At 35.5% G+C, this 22,040-nt stretch overlaps 3 protein-coding genes across 3 annotated transcripts in view; 2 read left to right on the forward strand and 1 right to left on the reverse strand.

Moving 5' to 3' along the window:
• Positions 1-22,040, reverse strand: part of LOC136811513 (L-seryl-tRNA(Sec) kinase-like) — a 402,790-nt gene that overhangs the window by 94,639 nt on the left and 286,111 nt on the right. The window lies entirely within an intron of this gene.
• LOC136811492 (uncharacterized protein DDB_G0283697-like) lies at positions 5,456-10,789 on the forward strand (the record flags this gene model as incomplete). Its single annotated transcript, XM_067068112.1, is given in 12 exon segments — positions 5,456-5,520; positions 5,721-5,781; positions 6,361-6,516; positions 6,658-6,752; positions 7,111-7,227; positions 7,423-7,486; positions 8,188-8,250; positions 8,526-8,627; positions 8,920-9,184; positions 9,303-9,655; positions 9,976-10,253; positions 10,568-10,789. Coding segments are annotated over 12 exon segments (1,752 nt in total), but the record flags the coding sequence as incomplete, so codon positions are not given.
• LOC136811516 (3'-5' exoribonuclease 1-like) lies at positions 12,793-18,112 on the forward strand. Its single transcript, XM_067068139.1, has 5 exons — positions 12,793-13,117; positions 13,475-13,688; positions 14,521-14,604; positions 16,838-16,944; positions 17,670-18,112. The coding sequence occupies exons 1-5, from the start codon at positions 12,909-12,911 to the stop codon at positions 17,941-17,943; spliced, it is 888 nt and encodes a 295-aa protein (XP_066924240.1). The 5' UTR covers positions 12,793-12,908; the 3' UTR covers positions 17,944-18,112.

The raw sequence follows: 22,040 nt of genomic DNA on the forward strand, positions 1-22,040 counted from the left end.
ACGTAATCGAACATCAATCGAACGCAATCGAATATCAATCGAATCTGAAAATTGCGGTAATATTTGATTGAGATTCGATTGCGTTCAACAATCGAATTTCAATCGGTTGATTGCGTTCGATTTGGTTTGACTGGTTTGATCGTCGATTCCGTTCGATTGAGATCGTCTGGGTAAAATTTAGTTTTCATTTATATCAGTCTTACTGTACTCGCATTAAGGAACCTAGCTAGCACAAGGCAATTTTTTGGGGGAGCTAAATTGTTCGGGGGAGCTAGAAACCTGGCTGAAGCTATGTTACAACTGACTCCTGTGCTCTGGTTTACTTTTTTCATCCTTGTAACCCTTCAGACCGTCATGGCGGAGACACTAAAGTTGTCTACTACTTCAGACACTGCCGTACATTGTGCGGTGTACATTAGGATCGTCTAATATCGACATGCGTCTTCTAATTTCGACATAGCTGTAGGCTGGTCTTTCGAAATAAAAAATCAAACATAAACAAATACATACCAAAGGTTTCAATCAATCACTAAACTGTACTCTCCCTATCATCACGTCACAGATTGTTAATATAAGTCATATATATAATATGAGAAATATGAAGTGTTATTACTTATATTTGAAAAGAAAACTTTAACGATGTAGTAATCACTAAAAAGCTAATTAGCATGCTTTCAACAAAGATGCCCAAATCACAACAACATTTTGCACGCGAGGAATTTTTTAGTAGACCTTTTTACTGTGAGTGGAAAATAATTAAAAGAACCTGGTTTCCTTATGAATTTGAAAAGGGACCGGGTGTGCTAGGTCTGCGCCTAGAAGTTTAATGTGGCTTCTTAGAGCCTAGAGCATGTGCTTGCAATAAACAATAAGGGCGGGGAAACCAGGTCGACTAAGCGCGCAAATTATTTTTATTACGTGACTTGAAGCGTAGTAAAGTTGTAAAATTTTAATGATGGACACGAAAAAGTTACGACGAAGTTTGCATGCGTTTCGTGTGTTGTGTGAAACTGCTTATAATTTGGCTGTTTTTTTTGTAATTAAAAGGATTGCAATGTTTACTGAACATCTAGTTTGATGGATGAACTTGTTCGATAAGAATGATATCAAGAATTTATGGATCTAAATGTCTGGGTGGGTTTGGGTTAGGCTCGATAACACCGTACATTTTCCCACCGAACAACAAATTCCCACTTTCAATTAATTGTATATACAATGGGAATGGGCAGTTCCAGAAAAAAACCATTATCCCCCTTTGTATGACTTGGAGATCCTGAGAAATTTGAAAAAGTTTTCAAGGTTACTTTTTCGTTCCTGTACAGACACTCACGTATGTTCCACTATGGATTTTTTCCATATTTAGATTTAAAAGCCTACTCGGTGTGAAAGAGTATATTTTTTAATACACCGTTCAATAACTCAAATCAAATGACTTTGGAGGTTTGGTGAAATGGTAACCGTCCCATGTTTTGTCAGATAGTCCCAAGTTAGAACAGTTGACAGTATTTAGTCATTTATGTACTATATTGGAGAATCCATAAAATTTGCTCTATTTTCTTGCCAAGTATTGGAAAATCCATAAAATTTGCTCTATTTTCTTGCCAAGATTTTCCCATGAAAAATCTTGAATGTTACAGAAAATCCATTTCGTCCTCAGGGGGGTAACGGACTATAAGGGGTCACTCACATATATCAATTCTTCCCACGACTAACATACAAAGTTTGCTAAAATTTTAGAGTCTGGTGCAACTAAAACAGTATGGTACAGTTTGTGAATGACACAGTCTGTGTTTTATTTAGTTTTATTTAATTTTCGTATATTAGAAGGCTAGAAATCTTAAATATTGATAGTAAGAATGTTCAGAGAAATCTTGAGTTCTACTAAAAAGTTGTAATTTGTTGGGCGAGCTTAGTATTTTCTTTTGATATATTTCATAAAAGAAATCAAAAGACTGTCAAAAGTCCCTCTGAGAGAAGTTTATGTGGAATTCTGCAACAAAAATGAATGTGGTCTCTTCTACTGATTACGTTCCAGGGCTCTTTTGTAGCTGCTTGTCAAATTCCCACCAATGAGATTGCCACATTTCACACGTCCCTTCTTTTTGGCACCCATGGCCTCTCAGTGCTTTGCAGGACCGGCGGCTGTAAAATCTCACCCTTCATATATTTGTTTCAATCCGTGATCCTAAGACTTAGGTTTTTTCTCATCTTCGATTTAGTGAAGAAAGCAGGAATTTGATGTGAGAGTTAACAAAGTGCCGTAAAAAATCAATGAATAAAAGAAGGACTTCAAATCTTAAGTATTTTTATTTTGAAGAAACCTCAAATACCTGATATCTTTGAAAATTGATAAAAAAGTGAATAAATAATAATTTTAGGTGGTATATAAATGATATTAAACCCTTCATCGCTGTTTGACCAGCCATTTTTGGACCTACGGGGAGGTCCTTTAATTTGACAGTTGTCCGTTCGTCTGTTACAAGCTTTTCTCGGGATTGGCTCATTAGTTTTTTTTAATTTTTTGCGCAATGATACAAAATAGCAATGCCTGAAAAGTGACGGAGCACGATTTTTGAAAAAAAATTTTGGGGGGCAAATTTGGGCCAAAAACTACCTAAAAATAAGGTTTTTTGGACTTGGTGCAAAATTGCTTCATTAGTTTTTCCTGATTTTTGGCAGAAAGATAGAGTGCAAGGTACCCTAAAATGTGGCTGAAGTAATTTTTCTCGGAAAATTTTTTTTCGTCGTAAAATACGGATTTTTGTTTTTTGGGGAAATTCCCTTTTACCATTTTCCTGTAAGCAGCTTTTCTCGGGATTGGCTCATTAGTTTTTTTTAATTTTTTGCACAATGATACAAAATAGCAATGCCTAAAAAGTGACGGAGTCCGATTTTTGAAAAAAAAATTTGGGGGGCAAATTTGGGCCAAAAACTACCTAAAAATAAGGTTTTTTGGACTTTGTGCAAAATTGCTTCATTAGTTTTTTCCTGATTTTTGGCAGAAAGATAGAGTGCAAGCTACCGTAAAATGTGGCTGAAGTAATTTTTCTCGGAAAATTTTCTTTCGTCGTAAAATACGGATTTTCGCAAGTTTGGCCCAAAAACTACCTAAAAATAAGTTTTTTTTGGCCGTAAAAATCGGTTTTTCTTATTTGGGGAAATTCCCTTATGTCATTTTTAGGGAAAAAGAGCGTTTCTGGCGATTGGATCGATATTTTTTTCTGATTTTTTGTACTTTGATGTAATATGGTAATATTTAAAATCTGATGAAGTCCAATTTTCAAAAATTTATTTTTTGGGGCAAATTTGGGCCAAAATGTGCCTAAAAATGGGGTTTTCTGGACTTTGTGTGAAATTGCTTCATTAGTTTTTTCAATTTTTTTGGACAAAGATAAAATGCAAGGTTCTCTAAAACAAGACGGAAGCCTTTTTTTCCAGAAAATATGGTTGAAAGGTGGTTAAAAAAAAGGTGGTTGAAATTTTTTTATTTGGGGAATTTCCTCTTGTCTTTTTTTAGGGAAAATGAGCATTTCTCACTATCGACTTGGCATTATTTTCTGATTTTATGAACAATGATATATAAAATAGAAATTTTTGAAATCTGATAGCCCAATTTTCAAAGAAATATTTTTTGGGTAAATTTGGGCCAAAAAGTGCCTAAAAATGGTGTTTTTTGGACTCTAAGTGTGAAATTGCTTCATTAGCTTATCTCTGCAGACCATTTTTCATGCCCTTTTAGCGTCTGGTTATCGGACGCTGCCCCTCCTGAAATTACTAAAATATCAGGGGGGGTCAGGGTCCAGGATACCAACCCAGGGCCCAAAAACCTGACTTTTCGAGATTTGAAAGTAGTAGACACCACCACCCCCTAAATTGGTATCAATACCAACTTGAAAATCACAATTTTCTAAAAAAGGGGGGACCCACCCCCCTAAATTGGTATCGATACGAACTTAAAAATCCCTATTTTTCTGAAAAAGGGGGACCCCCCCCCCATAAATTGGCAATCAGTAAAAATTCAAAAAGTTACATGCATAAGATACTGCATACAAGGGACGCTAAACAGAATCTGTGGATGTTTTTATTCAAAGAACATTCCTCTTATGAATCACTTATATTATGTACCACACTTTAGACTCCTGAAAATTAAAACAAGTTTTTCTCATTCTAACACAACGTAAATTAAGTTTTTTGAACTAAATTGGCAAAATGTATAAAATTCATAAAAAAAGTTGATAAACTAGACTAGATAAAAATTTCATTGTATTAGGCACGGCTAGAGTCTTTATAACATTATCCTATATGATGAGCGCCCGGGGGGGGGGGTACTAGGCAAAAATGGACGATGGGTAAGTGCGGACGGTAAGGGTCGGTTTTTTCACCTTTCAAAGTCTCTCTAAGAGCCGGAAAAATCAGAAACTTTTAAATTAGTCTCTCTAAGGGTCGGAAAATAAAAGATTTTTAGGAAATTTTTTGATTTCCAGAGAAAAAGTTGTAATATAAAGTCTCTCTAAGGGTATGACTTTTTTCAAAAATCGAAAAAAAAATTCAAAGAGTCTCTCTAAGGGTCACCTTTTTAGCAAAAATCAGTCTCTTTTAAGGGTTGGTTTTCAGAGGTCCCGTTCCTACATACCCCTCATTCGCCAACCCTAGTACCCCCCGGATAAACGTTATGTACAGAAAAATTTTATCACGACTAAAAAAGTTCTAAGATCTGCTAAGACTTGATTCAGTTTGTTCAACTCTAGTTTTATATTGATTGAAAGGATTGAGAGCAGCAAAAGTTAGATAAAAATTTAATTTCAATTATAGAATGAAGAATGCTTTTATATGGGTATAGTGTAAACGATTCAAATAAGTTTTTATACTTACATTATACAACATGTAAAGTCAGATACCAATTTCAAATTCAGCAAAAATTAAAAAAAGGGCGACCCACCCCCTCATTTTGGTATCGATACCAACTTGACTTTTTGAAATTTGGAGAAAAAAAATTGACACCACCCCCCGGCCCTGGGTTTGGTATCTGGATCCTGACCCCCCCTGAAAATATTGGTAAAAACAGCCTTTTTGTGGAAAAACACTGAAAAAAGTGCCCTTTTTGACCACCAACGGACGCTGCCTTGCCTTTCTAAAATATGGCCTGCTCTGTTTTTTTCTGTTTTTTTTTTCATAAAGACTGATAACATTTTCATTTTTGGGGAAAATTAGCATCTTTATTTGCTTGGCTTTTTTTTCTTCCGATTTTCCAGTTTGCACTTTCTTACTATACTATTGTTGCCATTTTTTCTTTTTTTCTTATTAAATTAACCTTTAGGTAGGTCTATTCAGCATGTAGAATGTTGCACATGCATTTCTAATTACCATATAATATGGCAAACAATTTCTTATGTTCTTGTTTATTATACACAAAGAAATAAATAATTTTTATAATACCTATTATTTTAAATTTCAGGACTGTCGTCGTAAATACCCTCTAATAAATTGCACCTACTGTCAACTAGAATTCCACATTTTGAAGTAAGTAAATTGCATTTACAAAGTAATATGGAAACTTATTCATTGCTTAAAAAAGACTATCAAAATTTGATATTTTTAAACTTAGTTTTAGCACAGAAAGAGTCTCAGTGATTTTAACTGTCAACATTAAAAGTTCAGAGACTTTAAGAAAATACAAATCCAATAGAAATCAAAACATTTCCTTATTTCTTATACTTCAGGAAAGTCAAAGGACAAGCAGTATGTGGAAAATGTGCCCACAACTTACAAACATATGGAGAGGTATCTACTATACTATTTTTCACAAATTTCTTTGCAAAATTTTAGATAGAAAGAAATCGTTTTTGTATAAGCTTCTCTTACTGAGATTATAATACTGAAAAGTGACGTAGAGGATTGTAATGGATACAATAGTGAAGACATCCTATTTACAGTGTAGTTCGAACTCCTCCTCATACAAAATGTACGGTAAACTTATATTTGGACTTTCTACCCAATGCTGGATGCAAGCACTTAAGTTGATAGACACCCCATGGAAGATCTTTCAAGTTAAGTATGTGAATAGAGCAGTGAAAAATAACTTTTCTATTTTTCCATTTTTTGTAACAGCTCCAGAAATAAAAATAAAGGGATATTAAGGATAATTGAGTACTATCCACTGATGATTCTTGAAACTATATATTTTAAAGCTTTAATCGCTCTTTGAACTCTACGCTTGAGAAAATGATTGACAGGTTGATATTTTTCACCTGTGAGGGAGTTCACCGTTGTTCTGGGGGGGGGGGGTGGCTTTTTTAACTCTTCCCAAGCCTCGAACCTTGTTGTTTTTTAATTTTAATTTTCATCCCTAATTTTTCATAGCCCAAGAAATGCAAGTATTGTTTTGTGAAGGCAGCATTCAAGGAGAAAACATGCGTCAGGTGTACAAGCTCTGAAAAGAAATATGGGAAACCGATACAGTGTCAAGGATGTGCACTAAATTGTGCATTCCAAAAAACAAAGGAGACCAAAGCAAAGGTATTCTTAATTTCTTTTGAATCATCCCTTGGTTACAAAATTTTTAGATGTTAGAAAAGTCTTTATTGACATTTGGCTACGACAGGATTTGATTTTGTAACTTGTGCAAAATATTTTCAGCATTTTTGGATTTGCTTTTAGGTAAACGGGAAGATTCTCTGTTTAAAATGTACCCTTCAATTCAAAAAAGACAGACATAAAACGCAAAAACAGCAGCGGAAGGATCAACAAAGCAGGTAAAAAGTCTTAAATTAATTGTACAGTAAACCATCTTTAAATCGAAGCCTAGTATTCTAATCGTAATTCGAATTAAAAATTTGGTCCTCAGCTGAAAAGTGGTTTAAATTACTCCCTATAATTCGAATCCTTCTCTAATTCGAATATAACTTTTGGTCTTTTTTGAAGGTTAAACTAGTCTCTAAATGTAAGATTGGTAGTAACTCTTGATGATTGACTAGGTTGTAATTATATATGAATCTTCCGTTGGGGTGAACAAATTTATAAAGAATTTAATTAAATGGCATGTTTTTGAAAAAAATAAATTCTATTGCCTGTGTCTGGTTCAATGGTGAGATTCTCATATTTGCTCACTAGCCTTGGTAATCCAGTGCTTGCACCTTTGAAAGCAGAGAACATCACAAAATCACTTTACAAAACTGGACTTGACTCGACAGACCATTCTCGTCACTCCATAATCGGAAGAGCCGAAAAGTAAGTTCACAATCCCATATTCTTTATTGAACAACTTCCCTTTTGGAAATATGGTCTATATTCTTCTTAAATTTTTGGCTAGAGCCTAAGCTTATTCTGAGCTCCACACGGGGCTGACCTGGTTCCAATGGTTCTAAACCTCATGGGACCATCCAATGCAAATGAAAATTTCTTTCGTCTTGGCTTCTCTTTCAGCAATAACAGTATTGAACCAACATTTGGTGATCATATGACAGAACTAACTTCATTGCGAGAACAGGTAAATTTCCATCTCGTTCAGGGGGGGGTCTTGCAGTTACTCCTTGACACTATGTGGAGTAACTGCAATTTTGGACATTTTCTACAGACACCACCACCCTTGCAGTTATTCCATAGTGTACTAACTGATTTTACCCTCAAAATCGATGTATACCACCCCCAAAAATGCCAAATTTGGCAATTTTTTCACTGAATTCCTCATTTTTGATACCATTTTACTGGGTACGTCTCATCAACGACCGTTCAAGAGATAAATATCCAAGTTTGTTAAATATCTTTCATGCCTTGATTGAAGAAAAAATTTTGTGATTTTTTTTTTACTTTTGAAAAAAATGTTTTGAATTTTTTTGCTTCCGGAATTTTTAAAAACCTAAAATTTTAAGTGAAAAATTGAAAAATTTGCTCACTTAGTACACCATATCCTACCAAAATCGACAATTTTGGGCTTAGGCACCCCCCATGTTGCAGTTAGTCCACTGGTGGAATAACTGTTTTCCCAAATTTTGGTTTATATACCACCACGGTAGTAATTGTCATAGTGTTTATATAATAACTGCATGACCCCCCCTGTCTCGTTTGCATTCATTTATAGCATACAACAGTGTAGTCATAGATTATGCCTTCTCTATATATGTCTGTTAAAAATAATTAATAACCGAACTGAATATTAATTATGTTTCCCGACATTCTTTATTACCACAGATAATTCAATTGAAAAGAACGATAGGACAAAAAGAAAAGATTATACTGGAAAAAGACAAAAAGGTAAAATTCATCTTTTTATTTGAATTCACTGTGTCAATCAAAGTTTACCTTTAATCCTAACCTTTAATCTAACAACAGGTATTCCTAAACTTGTTAAAGCTCTATGGATTTTTGCTCAGAAAATATAAAAAAAAGTGTACCAATTTAGCAAGATACGATACTGTACGATAGAATATTAAAAATTTGAGCTATTTGCTGCATAATAAACTTCGCTTCGAGCACTTGCCCTTAACATTTCACTTGATTGATGAGAATTTCTGTTTTTCTACTTACAGATATCAGAACTAAAATCCGACCAATGGGAGAAAGAAAAACTGCTTCGAAGCAAAACACAAACTTTACAAAAACAATACGATGAACGCATCGAAAACTTACAAGTATTCTACCACATATACCTTAATCAAATTTAACAGTGGAGTCTTCATAAACATAAACCTCTGTAACTCAAATGTCTTTTAATTCGAAGATATTTGTGGCACTGTGAAAGTTTCCTTACAAATCCTTATATTCGCCTAACTGGCAGCTGAGTATCCGCTAAGACTCCATTGTATTATTTATTGAAAGTTTGAATAAGTTATAATGCACCAATCTGCCAATTAATAAAACCCATTTGAAAACTTCTTATCTAACTATTGTAATCATTATTTCGTATGATTTTGGATTTTTCAGATTGAGAATTCAAATTTGAAGCGGCAAGTAAGTCAACTTTCCAAGGTGAAAAAGACACCGAAAGCCGACAAAGTTTCTTCCCGCATTCGACTGGAAGCGCACAAGATAAACTTGACACCAACATCTGGTCGCAGCCCTGAACACAAAGCGTCACATACAGAGGAGAGTAACACAGAAGCTGAGAACACTGAGGAAGAGAACACCGAAGCGGAGAACACAGCAGATGAGGAGATGCCATCCGAGGAAAAGAGCGAACAAAAAGAAGGTGTGATGAATCAATTCTTTGTGAAAAATTTTTTTTTTTTGAGTTGGCCTTCCTTGTCTTGTAGAGCCCCTTCATTTAAAACTTTTTGCTTTAACTTTTAACACGTGTTTCTTTCAAGAAGCAACAGACAAAGCGAAAGATGACAAAGAAAAGGAAGACGACGATCCAAAAGACACATCAACAGAATTTGTAGAAAACGTAGAAAGTAAAGAGAAAGAAGAGGGAAACGATGATGAAGGGGTGAATGAACAATCAAAAGATGAAGAAGACTCATTCAATTTGGGCGATAGCAAAGAAGAAGAGAAGGAGACGAAGGAAGAACGTAAGAGGCCAGTCATTGATGAGTCAGACTCACCACAACCGTCCGATGATGACGAGGAAGATGAGAAAGACCAGGAGGATGACGAGGAGGATGATGATGAAGACAAGAAAACACTTTCACCTATGAAACTACTGCAAAGTTTTGATGAGGTACAGTTGAGTCCCGATAAGTAGTACTCTCAGGGAACTGGTGATAAATGGTACTCTCAGGGAACTGATAAGTAGTACTCTCAGGGAACTGATAAATGGTACTACTTAGCCGCATACTACTTATCCGTAGTACTACTTAAAACAGTTTAGATTCAATAAGAATCAGCAAACGACTCCACTCGATTCTAGTCTCTTAGGTGGTTTACTCTAAAAGCTTTGAAATTGTTATTATGCTTTCAGTGAGTTAATATTGTCTCGTTTTCCTTTAAACCAAAAGATTTCTGTTAATGTGTTTTAAACCTATTTTGTGGAATTACTAGGCACAGGCGGATGGCATCAAAAGATTATTGAGCGAAGACAACGAGCCGGAAGATGACGATGAACCGAATGAAGAAGGGGAAGAGGAGCCATCAAAACCTCCTGAAGAAGACGAGCCTGTTGTTGCCAGTGATGAATCGGACCGAGAGGAACAACCTGTGCGTCACAAGAGAAAACGCAAGAGTAGTGGATCGAGTAAGAAACGAAAACGCAAGCGAACGCGCGATAAAAAGAGTAAAGATGAAGATGAGGATGAGGATGGTGAGAAGTCGAGCAAAAAGTAAGTTTTCTTCCTGTCTACCTTTAGATTCTCGAGAATTCTGACTCCGTTTTATCACTCTATTACAGTAATTATAATCCTGCCAAGCTTTACCAATGATTTCAGAAGAATAACAGTTCACACTCTCTAATTCGATTTTCAAGGGGACTATATCGGACAATGGGCTATCGAATAGTACAGTGTCGTTTTTTTAGTGTTTCTCGTTGACGGTGTCTTTCAATATTATCGAATAATGGAGTATGTAGAATGTGGAATTAGAGAGTGTCAACTGAATATTAGGAAATTGTAATTTTGCGAGTTCTTTCTTGCTGTAGGAAGCGAAAGAAAAAGCATAAAAGCAAAGCCATCATTAGTGATCATGAAGATTCAAGTGATAACGACGAGCGAATGACCATCGATGAAGGACCAACTGCTGCTGATGGTAGTGATTCTTCTGATGCTGAATAAATGCTATGGTAACAATGAATTTAGAACGCCGCCATGTATGGTAATAATCATGTGGCTTTCTTCAGGTCTTTTCAATCTCCCTTTCTTTCTTAATGTTCCTTACAAGATTATCTTACTTCGTTCTGAAATCGCCTTTTTACAAAGAATCATTGTCAGCATTTCGTATTTTTATTCAACACGTCTTTTTAATTGATTTTTAACTTTTTTAAGCCAATTAAACTTTCCTTTAACTTTTTTTTGCTCATCTAAAGCTTTTAAAGTTTGCTTTTTCTTCAGCTTATGCTTCTTTTACGTTCCAGCTACACGCTTTTTTTATAAGAATACTTTAGGCGTACAAACTTTCGAAGTTGGCCCTTATCGCGAAAGTAAATGTTTTTAAAAATTCTAGGAAGGGCCATTCGCAAAAGTTTATGCTCGTGAAAAATTCTTGACAAAATAGAAAATCTGTAAAACTTTAAACTTTGAATAAAATGTAACTTTTATGGTACTTTTTAGCCTGCTAAAAGACTGATAAGTCAAAGGACAAATGTTTCAAGCTAATCCAAGAAGTATTTGTCTCTCTAAGCCATTTTTTCATGTGAAAAGTCTCAATTTTACGTCTTGATTCGCGAAAGTTTATGCTCGCGAAAAATATATTCCGTTAAATTCGCGAATAAAAGTAAATGTCGTGAATTTCGCGATTTTTCGTCCTCGCGAAAGTTTCTGCTCGCGAAAGTTTGTACGCCTAAAGTAACTTCTATAAGAATATCAGGGTGAGTTTTTGGAGTTTTAGAACAATAGGCCTACTGTTTATAATAATGGGAACAATAGAAAAATACGAATAATACTCACCCTCAGCCAAAAAAACACTATTCTTACAACAAAAAGCATGTTTTCTTTTCGTTGCCCTTCTTAGTGGTTCTTTTGTTATTCACAGTATAAGAAATCTTCCACTTTTTTCCTGATCATCTACAGTATATCGGACAACTAATTCTAATTTATAAAAGAAATAAAATTTTAAAAATGTTTGATAAAAACCCGTGCTTTTGTGCTATCTTATACCCATAGACCAGCTTCAAAAAGTAATGGTTTTTTTGTTTTCTAGTTTATCGACGCTTTGTAAAGTATTTTTTAGCCTTTATTGTACAGAATGCTCTTCACTGCAATTTAATTCGAAAATACTCTTTACTAGTTGAGTTCAAAATGAATATAGCAGACGATTTTTTATTGTTTTTTTAACGGCAAAAATTGCGATTGGCAATCTGTATGTTTTACTTGAATATTATCTATAGTAATAATAATTTTTTTTTAATCAGATCTAGATACGTGTGCTTGTCATTTTTTTTATTTATTTGTTTCATTTTTTAATTCAACATTATTTTTCGTTTTGTTTTTTTCAATGAAATTGTAATTCTTCAGTGTATCATTATGTTTTAACAGAATTATGTACCTCTCTTTTGTTTTTCCTAGTGATTTGCTTCTCCGAAAATTAAATACGGTATCTATACCTTGAGTGGATTAATTTTAGCGCAGGTTTTAATTTAGCGAATGATCAAATTTTAAAATTTGGCCGGGATTTAATTTGGCGGATGGGAAGGTTTGAGCATCTGGTTTACGTGGTATTTTATTAAAAAATGCATCTTATCTATAGAATTTTTATCCTTAACAGATTTTGTTGAATTTGGTGGGCATTGAATATGGCGAATGATAGATGTTTAACTTTGGCGAGGATTTAAACTTTGCGAAAATTCGCCCACTTAAAGTAAATTTCCAGGCTTGAACGAATGTTGATTTTTAATATCATTGTTTTGATCTTTCCTTTGTGCTGGACTGTGATAAGGTGTAAGAGATTATGAATAATGATTTGTGTCTTTGTGGATAGTTCCTATCTGAATATGATGGTTTATGTTGATTTTCTTGATGACGGGAGAATGATCTATCGAAAATAAAGCCAAACGTAAATCTCTTTATCCAAGGCACGATAAACTTCTAATATTTTCCAAACGTTCCAAAACGCTTCAATTCGTTTCACCTTTTAATATTTTGTTGTTACCAATTGTTCTATTTTCTTTTTACACATGATGCTTGTCTTTTTCTTGTATTTTACAGACCAAAAATAATAAGAAAATAAACCGAAAAAATAAGAAACAACTATTCGAATATTGGTTACAGTTGCCATGGGAACGCAGTATTTTAACCAATGAGAATTTGTTAAAGCTTCACAAGACAATGAGTGAAAATGAGGATAAGAAGATAACAACGAAAAATTCATCACCAACCACCAAAACTACTCCACCTCCGAAACAGTTGAATAACCCAAAAGGACCACCATATAGTCACCCTGTTTATAAAAAGATAGCTGCAGCAAATGGTAGAATCAATCGAATGTCCAAAAGCCAAGTGGTTGATGCATTGGAATATTTGAAACTAAACCCAAAGTAAGATTAAATCATTTTTAATTGTGAATACGTCCGAAGTGAAATTTCACTTGTTTTTCATGCGTGAAAAGTAAGTAGAAATGTATTAAGTGGAACTAATAGCTGAAGTGGCTCACTGTCTTGTGGCCCTTAGTGGAAACAATTCCTCAGTTGTCTAAAAACTGTTGAATTTTTCGAAGCATGTCACGTAAAATATGTGTAATGTTATTATTATATATAATTATTTTTACTGTACTTATGTACCTTTCTCTGAATAGTGGAAGGGGATATAGTCTAGGTGCTCGGGTACTCGTAATGCGGCAACGCGTAGGGGGAGATTCGTTCGCTAGGTAAGCGTGTCTACTATTTTACCCATAGGGGAAGTCTTGAAGTGTTACAAAAGCGTTTGAAGAGCCACACAAAGAAGCAGCATTTCCTAGAAAACGATTTCACAGAAGAAGAGAAAAAGTACACGGATTTTTACATTGTGATCGACTTTGAAGCCACGTGTGAAAAAGAAAATCCCAAGGGTTATCAACATGAGATCATAGAATTCCCTGCTGTACTCGTAGATGCAGATACTCTGGAAGTGGTAAAACTTTAAATAATTACTTTTTTTGGTATTTTCATATATTCTTTGTAGGGGCTAAGTTACATCCGCGTATAGTCATTTGATCTTTACACCTTTGATAGTCAGAAAATGTGTGTGCTGTGGTATAAATTAGGTCTAATGTTCTATAATGATGGCGATCATTTTTTGGTTTGATTCCAAATTTTTCTTTCGTCATATAAATATAGGTTCCCAGGTTCTGCTTTAAGTAAGAAAAGATTTTCCGACCATGCTTGTTATAAACTAGCCTATTCGACATCCATCCCAATTTGCGACCTTTCGGGCTCCAAACATCCAAATGAATTTGCGTCAAAACAAAAGGTTCCTTTATTTTCGAAAATCATCAAAGTGTAACTCGTCAAGAAACAACATAATTTTTTCCGTTATTTGTTTTTTGATAAGACAGCCGCTTATTAACCTAACAGATTGATCAGAGCCAATTACACTGTATGTAATGTTAATTATTGTTAAGTCTTGGTTGAAGAATGGGCCATTCCATTTTATATCCAAGCAGGGGGGGTGGACGAACGTTTCCAGGGGATATAAAAAGTATGTTTTCATTTTTCCAGGGGATAAAAGGTTACTTCAACATTTCCAGGGGGCAAAAGACTGATTTTAGTTCGTCCACACTCACTTTTAAGATATGAAAACAATTTTTCCAAGGGTTCTTTTTCAAATTTTGACATTCTCCAGGGGGTATTCACATATTTCTTAAAATCTTTCTTTGCCTTGTAAAGGTTCGTCTACCGGGGGTATGGAAATTTTATGAAACAGCCTAATATTTGACGTTCATGATCTCATCTTATCGTTTTAGGTATCAGAATTTCACAGTTATTGTCGACCGCTAACCAATCCGATTTTGTCAAAATTTTGCAGAGATTTGACTGGTATAACGCAGGTAGCATATGAAAGAATTGATTTATCATGGCTTGGCAGCAGGTTTTAGGTGCCCCCTAAGAATTGAGCTGACCCCTAAGATTTAGGTAACCCCTGGTTGCCAAATATTTTAAGTGACCCCTAAGCCAAACACACGTCAAATTTTTTCGAAAATCCTTTTCAAACAATCAAACAAATACAACAGTAAGTTTAGCTTATTGCTAAAAAGAATAAATGCCCTAAGAAATAGGAGATAAGCTAAGTAAATGCAAAAGGATTAAAGAATTTTTACAGATGATATATTAGATACCAAATCTTCAGTCTTTTCAATCTAGCCCCCAGGTCCATCTGAAAATATTTAGATGACCCCTAACATGGTTGGTCCCCCCTAGCCACAGGCTAAAATCAGGTACCAATTGCTTGCCAGCCATATTTATTTATGAATGTTTTTCTCGAAACTGCTATTGGACATCCAAAGAACTAAAGATATTTTGAAGCTTGTTGTTATCAATCCTACTGTTGCCGTTATTCTTTATTTCAGATAAGGCGAGACCAATTTGATTAGTTGGTTTACGTGCCCGACCTACCCTAAAATTACAAAAATAAAAATAAAAATAAAATTGATTTTGATAGTACATTTTTTTTAATTGCCTTACAGTCTGCAAAATTTTCAAAATGTGGGTAATTTTTACGAAGCTTTTATGAATTTTATGTTCAATTTTCATTGTATCTGTGAATTCGAGCATTTTGTGTCCTTTTATTTTCTGTTTCACATTTTTGTCATGATGTAGTAGTTTTTGCTGTGACGAATGCGGTTTTTTAGGAGATTTTATAGGTGAAATGCTAGTTTCATTTTTATTTTTTTCGCCGACCGACCCACCCTCTTTTTTTGGGTAGCTTGGTCCGTAAAACAATAAATTAAATTGGCCTCGAGTCTAGAGCACAGATATCTAAGCCCGAAGGGCTAGATTTGCAACTTTAAGCTTTCTCCAGCAAAAAAAAGTGAAGCAAAAATTTGACTTTTTATTTCGTGCCGATGGATAGGATCTAGCATTTTAATTGTTTTCGGAGCGCGAGATCAAAAAACGTAGGCGGCAAACGCTATTTCACATCTCTCAAACCGGTGAAATTGCATATTTTAGTCACGTGACTCTGGTAGGAAATCCTTCCAAAGATGAGCTTCACTTTTTGATAAAAGCCGCAAATCTAGCCCTTCGGGCTTTACAGATATCTGTGGTCTAGAGGCCATTTCAACGTTTTTTTTATAAGCATGGGTAAAGATATGCTTATATGCCATGCTTATGCAATGAGGCAAATGATTGCATTCAAAAATAGAACCCCAAAAAGTGAGGCTTTCAATCACAGCCACTTTTTAGCCCACAGCGTTGACATTCTTGTGGCTGCTGTGTAGTACAAAATTCCATAAAATAAGGAAATTGATGAGCTTTCCAAAAATGTGGCTCCCTTTGAAGTTGAGTGATTCAGTCTTGAAATATAAGATGGCAAAGTGAGGGCAAGTTTTGTGGCTGTATGTCACTGTGGCTCACTCAACGGGTTGGCTTATATGTGCTGTCCTGCTTTAAGACTTCAATATTTTTTAACCGTTTTTCTTTAAATTGATAGTTTAAGGTCTTAGATACTAATGGGTTTAATTTGTGGCTGCAGGGTTTTCAATGGACTTGAAATGTGGCTTCAATCAAAGCATATATGAAAAAATCGTCAACTTTGAGCCGCAATTCTAGCCCAATGACCCAATAATTTTGGTTCCATTTTTTATATTTTATGGATAAACCCTTTTGCTACGAGTTTCATCTGAAAAAAATGATTTTTACTCATTGAACAAATTTTTGGCTGCTGTTTTATCAACATAGTGTTTTTCTTGATTTGTGCCGCAATTTTGGCCCATTTTACAAAAAGAAATTTTCAACCTATCACCTTTAGAACCAATATTGTGAAGTTTCATTTGAAAAGAGTTAATTTTAAAAAGGATATTCAAATTTCTTTTTTTTGGCTGTTTTTGAAAACCTCACACAATTTTTGAATGCCATCAAATATTTTTTGGCTTTAGCCTCGATTTACACATTCAGCTGGATTTCGTAAACTAAGGCTCAGCATATGTTTTGTCAATGCTTAAGATTTTTTCAAGATTTGAGATTAGATGTGCTTATACTGTAAGTGTTATGCTTCTAAAAAAAAAAACGTGTAAAGGCCGTGGCTGAATGCATCATCGTAATTCGTTGTTTTCTTCTTCACAGTTGACCGTTGAATCTTCATCGACATTTGAGACAGTGCTCAATCGTTTTGATAAATGGCTAAAAGATCAAGTCACGCCTGACCAGAAGTTTGTTATCGTCACTGATGGGTAGGTTCCAAAAAATCCTTCATAAATAGCTACCGAAAGAAAGGAATGATGCAAAGGATTATTCAACTGTTTTTGTTGTTGTTTTTACCGTCGTCATTTTTGGCATCATTCGTTTTGTTGAGAAGAAAAATAAAGTTTGTGGTTTTTTGAAACGTTTTCATTTAAAGACGGATCATTTTTGTCAGAAAGTTTTTTTTGGTATGTTAGTAGGGGGAAATTTGTTTGTTTTTTTTAGGTTGCTCGATTTTTTTCGTCAAAGCACTTGTTATACATTTTTGGAAAGCTAAGGGGTAGGGGATCAAAATAACTTAGGTGCCAATTTTTTTTCTGACACTTTGGTGTGATTTTCGGACAAATATGACGGTCTCAGGCAAAAATTATAGAGTCAAAAATTAATGAAAAATTTTAGCTTGAGAAAATAGAGACTTGTTGTATATTTTTGAAAAGCTCTCGAAAAATTAAGATTAGAGATATATTGCAAGTATAGGTGATTTCTGTATTTAACTCGAGATATTAACCCTTAAAACAGTGTTTTTCAGCCAGAAACAGCTTTTGTGTCCAGTTTTTGCGCTTTAAGAAGCTCAATATCTCAATAAAGCGGTTGAATGTGACGTATTGACTGATTTTCCGGTTTTTCAACCAATCAGCTATTGGGTCCGTGATGTAATGTCAGAAGACACTGGAATGATGCATATCATAAATAAGGTGTTATTCTCCTTTTTCAGACCTTGGGATATCGATCGTTTCCTAAAGACGCAATGCAAAATGTCAAAGATGGAGATACCGCACTACTTTCAGCGCTGGGTAAATGTTCGTAAGCATTTCAATAACTTTTATAAAATACATCAAGTGAACGTCGAACAAATGTTACAATGCTTAGGAACGGAATTCGTCGGTCGACAGCATAGTGGTATAGACGATTCACGAAATATAGCTCGTATTATGATCGAATTGATAAAAGATGGTTGTCAGGTCATTATCAACGAAACGTTCAGGTAGCTTCGATGGCTTCTAGGTTGGAATCTGTTCAGTTTAGGTCTATGGCCGAAGATGTCCATATGGAATTTGGGAGGATTTTGAATTTATTTATGATGTTTTTGGAATGTTCCATTCATATTCACAAGGTTCCGCGGAAAGCCTTGACATTTATTTTGAAGTTGAACATTAATTGGCGGAGAAAAAATCAACAGATAGAGGGGTTCCACGAACATGTTTTTGATGAAAAGTCAAATTTTAAGCATCAAATTTTAAGCATCAAATTATTTTTTTAGTGAATAAAAGTTTTTCCTCAAAATTGAAAGAATATGCACTGTACTCTAAAGAATTACTAATGCTTGTTGATCAATTGCCACTTCGAAACTGTTTTTCCCAGAATTGTCGACAAGATTTTGCGGCCACAAAACAGCATGTTGAAGTTAACCTCCCTTTTGTATATCGTGAGAAAGTTAAGTCCATCTTCCACTCGTCTATAAGTGATAATCAGTTTGGAATGAGTATTAGAAATTATGGTAAATTACGAAACTACTGTCATTAAGATTCTCCATGAATAACAATGAACGATTAATTTTGCAAGTTAATTGATTGATTGACCTTATGTTAAATGAACTTTTTGTTTTTTTTTGTGTAGATTTATCATTTTTTGGATACTACCAAAGATAAAACGTATTACAGTATTAGAACCGCGGTGTAAGTGGCAGAGCATCCAACTACGGTTCGCAAGGTTGTAGGTTCAACCCCCAGCTGGGTTATACAAAAGATTCTCAAAATGGTACTTGATGCCTCTCTGCTTAATGCTTAGCAATTAAGAGAAGGATCAAGGGCAAGTGGAGAAATCCCCTGCTCCTGGCAGATAGCTATCGAAAGAGGAGCTTTGGGGTCGCCTCCGACTGCAGTCGCAGACTTGCTACAGTATTAGATATTCTTATTTCATAAGGGTTTGTGAGACCAAGGGGATTCGAATCTTTGAATTAGCCAACAGAATTTAGAATACGGTGTAGGACAAAAGATTAAGAGATTTCGTTTCAATTTAAAGTTAACGGAAGCTTTATCTACAATTATTTGATTTACTGTCGATTTACTATGAAATATTTACAAATTTAAACGCATATAATGAGATAGCATAAAATTGTTATCACTTCTTTCAGGCAGGAGTGAGTGTTTGTTGGTTCATCGTCATCTTATGAATGTTTATTCGCGAACCATTTTCATAATCATCTGCACTGTCCTCAAAACTATCGTAAGAATATTCATCCTCTGATCGACGTGTCTCATCAGCATCGCTGTCCCCTTCACCTGGGTCGGTGTCATAAGGGTCGTACAAAATCGGGGTGCAATCGTATTTCCCGAAAACCGAATCTCGTGGTGACACTTCACCCGACAGCGGCTCGTATTCGTTTCGTTTCGGTACTTTAGTTTGTTTTTCGTACTTGGGCCGGCGCTTTGGAATGGTTGGTTTACGCTCCTTTGGATTTATTGAAGGCGATGCTTTTATTGGCTTTGGGGGCTTTTCTGGTGGACTGTTGCTCGATTTCTCAGATCGCCTGCTCAATTCTGGCGTCAGTTGGGCGATTTTATCTTGAATTGGTTTTGTCGTCTTTGGAGATCCTTCCGTCTTTTTGAGAGTTTTATTTGAACGCTTTCTTGGTTTGGGAATAGGTCGATCGCTTTTTACATTTGTGTAGCTGGCGCCATCTGATGGGATCTCGTAACCTGATCCAGTACTGGTTGCTTTGTGTGGTGTGTCTGGAGAAACTCCAGCGTCCATAGAGGAGGTTCTGGATGATGTGTACCCCTTGGTGTCGTCTTGAATTAGATTTTCATCTTTCTGTGATGTAGGAGCTGTAGTTGACTGAATGGGAGAGACGGAGAGTGTATTAATGGGGCATGATGGGTAATCTGGTGACGGGACTTCAGGAAGCACTCGGTTATGTAAACTTTGCGATTTCTTCAAGCTTTCTTTTTTAGGTGGTCGGCTCAAAGAACCAATCTTTTCCTCGCTGATTGAAACGCCCAACCGATTCCCTGGAATCGAAGGTAAACTGAATTGTGGCTTGCGTAAAATACCAAAGGCCTTGAAAGACCCTTGATAATGGTCTTTGTATTCATATTTTGTGTCCGCTTTGTTCATGATCACTTGAATTTCGTGTTGTGAAAGACTATCGAATGGTTCTGAGTCGGGTAAGATCTCTCTCAGTAAAATACTGCGCTCAGGAAAGACGGCTATCTGACGATCTTCGGTACAGGATATAATTATCTTCTCCACTGCAATGTCTAATAAGCAATTGAAAGTCGCACTTCGCTCGTTTTGTTGGATCAGAGTTGGAAATATTTGTCTTTGAGTAATACTTGTCATATCATCACGCGGAGCTTGACTTGGTGGTTTTTCACATAAACGAAACTCGCCTTCTAAATCACCTGGAATCTGAAAGGTTTCTTTTGATCCGTAGAAAGAAACTTTCGCTCTCTTCCGTGTTGTCTTTTTGCAGCAGCTCCCTCCCTCTTTGTAAGAGATTAGCCTAAAGACTTGACCTCTACGAAGGAGAACACCAAATGACGAGGACTCGACCCTCATGCAAACCACCCAGCGACAGTGATCTCGCTTCTTCTTTTTCGCATCTCTCAAAAAGACATCGACTTCAGATAACGTTTTGAATTTGTCTTCTTTAAGTGGAGTATAAAACGCCTTCAATATCGAATCACGGGGGATATTCTTTTGAACTCCATTTTCATCGATGATATTGTAAACCTGCATGTCTTGAATGGATTGAATACAATGCATCTCATTCAAATGTGTCTCATTGTTTTGGTTGATATAGTCGTTATCATTTCGCATCTTTTTCTTGTAAAGCAACACGTTTAATGGAAAACCATGTTTCCTTGTCGCCTCTTGTATATCAACGCAAATTGCGGATTTATCCATTTCTAATGTGACTTGTGACCTTCACTCCTATTTGTTTTCTGTGACTGATTTTCTCCTGTTGGAATCTCCTATCTCTCATCGTCGAAAATGATAGTACTTAATTGGTTCTTTAATCCCTTTTGTAATCATAATATTGTCATTAGAAAGTCGTTCAGTCTTGGAACCAATCTTGAACTTTTTTGTGTCTGTATGTCTCTCTAAGTGTATTTAAGTGGTTTTAACGTCAATCGACCAATTAGTACCCAGCTTACTCTTGAACGCATTTTGTTTACATTATGCCAAGAGGTTTGAAAACGAGAGTGGTCAACAGCAAAAATGACCCGTCCGTGCTTTTGTTTCGAGCCGGTAAAACGTCTCTTGGCACGTGCTCTTTCCAAAAGGTCTTGACCTTGCGCTATGAACAAAGTCATTAAAAACCAGAGTTGCTGAAACATTCATTAACTAATACATATAATGTATTACAGTCAACATTATTTTTGAACGTATGTAGTTTCAAGGGGAGAGGAAATGTTAAATGACGATAGTTATTGCAATAAATTTTATTATGTAAACATTCTTACGAAATAGTTTCATTTGCTTGAATAATACTGCTTTATTGGAAATTACCGTATTTCCTCAAATAACCGTCACTGCTCTTGACATATTTTAGGTGTGGTGCTCTTTCGAGCGCGCGCTCTTTCCAAATTTTGAACTAGAATGGAGTCTCTTTAACTCTGTAACTTTAATATCTCGTTAATTCAAACAAGTTTTATGGTCCCTTCAGTTAAAAAGGCCTCATAAACCTTACTCCATAAATCGAAATTTCCTTAACTCGAACAAATTTGTTTTCCCTGTGCGTGTTCGAGTTATGAAGAGCCCACTGTATGTGTATATTTTTTGATTTCTCTATGTTTAAGCAAAGAGCACAAATTTTGCTCTAACTAGATTTTAAATGTTAAAAGCTCCATTTTTATATAGTCTAACTGAGGCTTTAAAATTAGAGTGCGGGGCTTAGTATATGGAGCAGGCACTTTTCAAATTTTCTCATTTCAGATGCGTCGTTCTTTAGAGCAGGGCATTTATTTATTGCAGGGTGGCCCTCAATAAAGGAAATACGGTTAATTGTGATAGCGTGTCTCAGTGTCCTAGCAGGTAATACTTTAGGCGTACAAACTTTCGCGAGGACGAAAATTCGCGA

Source organism: Clytia hemisphaerica, unplaced genomic scaffold (assembly GCF_902728285.1).
Source record: "Clytia hemisphaerica strain Z4C2 unplaced genomic scaffold, Clytia hemisphaerica genome assembly, whole genome shotgun sequence".
NCBI lineage: Eukaryota > Metazoa > Cnidaria > Hydrozoa > Leptothecata > Clytiidae > Clytia > Clytia hemisphaerica.

Bases quoted from the DNA above. Each gene is read 5' to 3' on its own strand.
- LOC136811516 (XM_067068139.1), top strand. From the start codon at position 12,909: ATGAGTGAAAATGAGGATAAGAAGATAACAACGAAAAATTCATCACCA. The intron at 13,689-14,520 runs GTAAAACTTTAA...TTATCGTTTTAG, and splicing joins ATGCAGATACTCTGGAAGTG to GTATCAGAATTTCACAGTTA. The intron at 14,605-16,837 runs GTAGCATATGAA...TCTTCTTCACAG, and splicing joins ATTTGACTGGTATAACGCAG to TTGACCGTTGAATCTTCATC.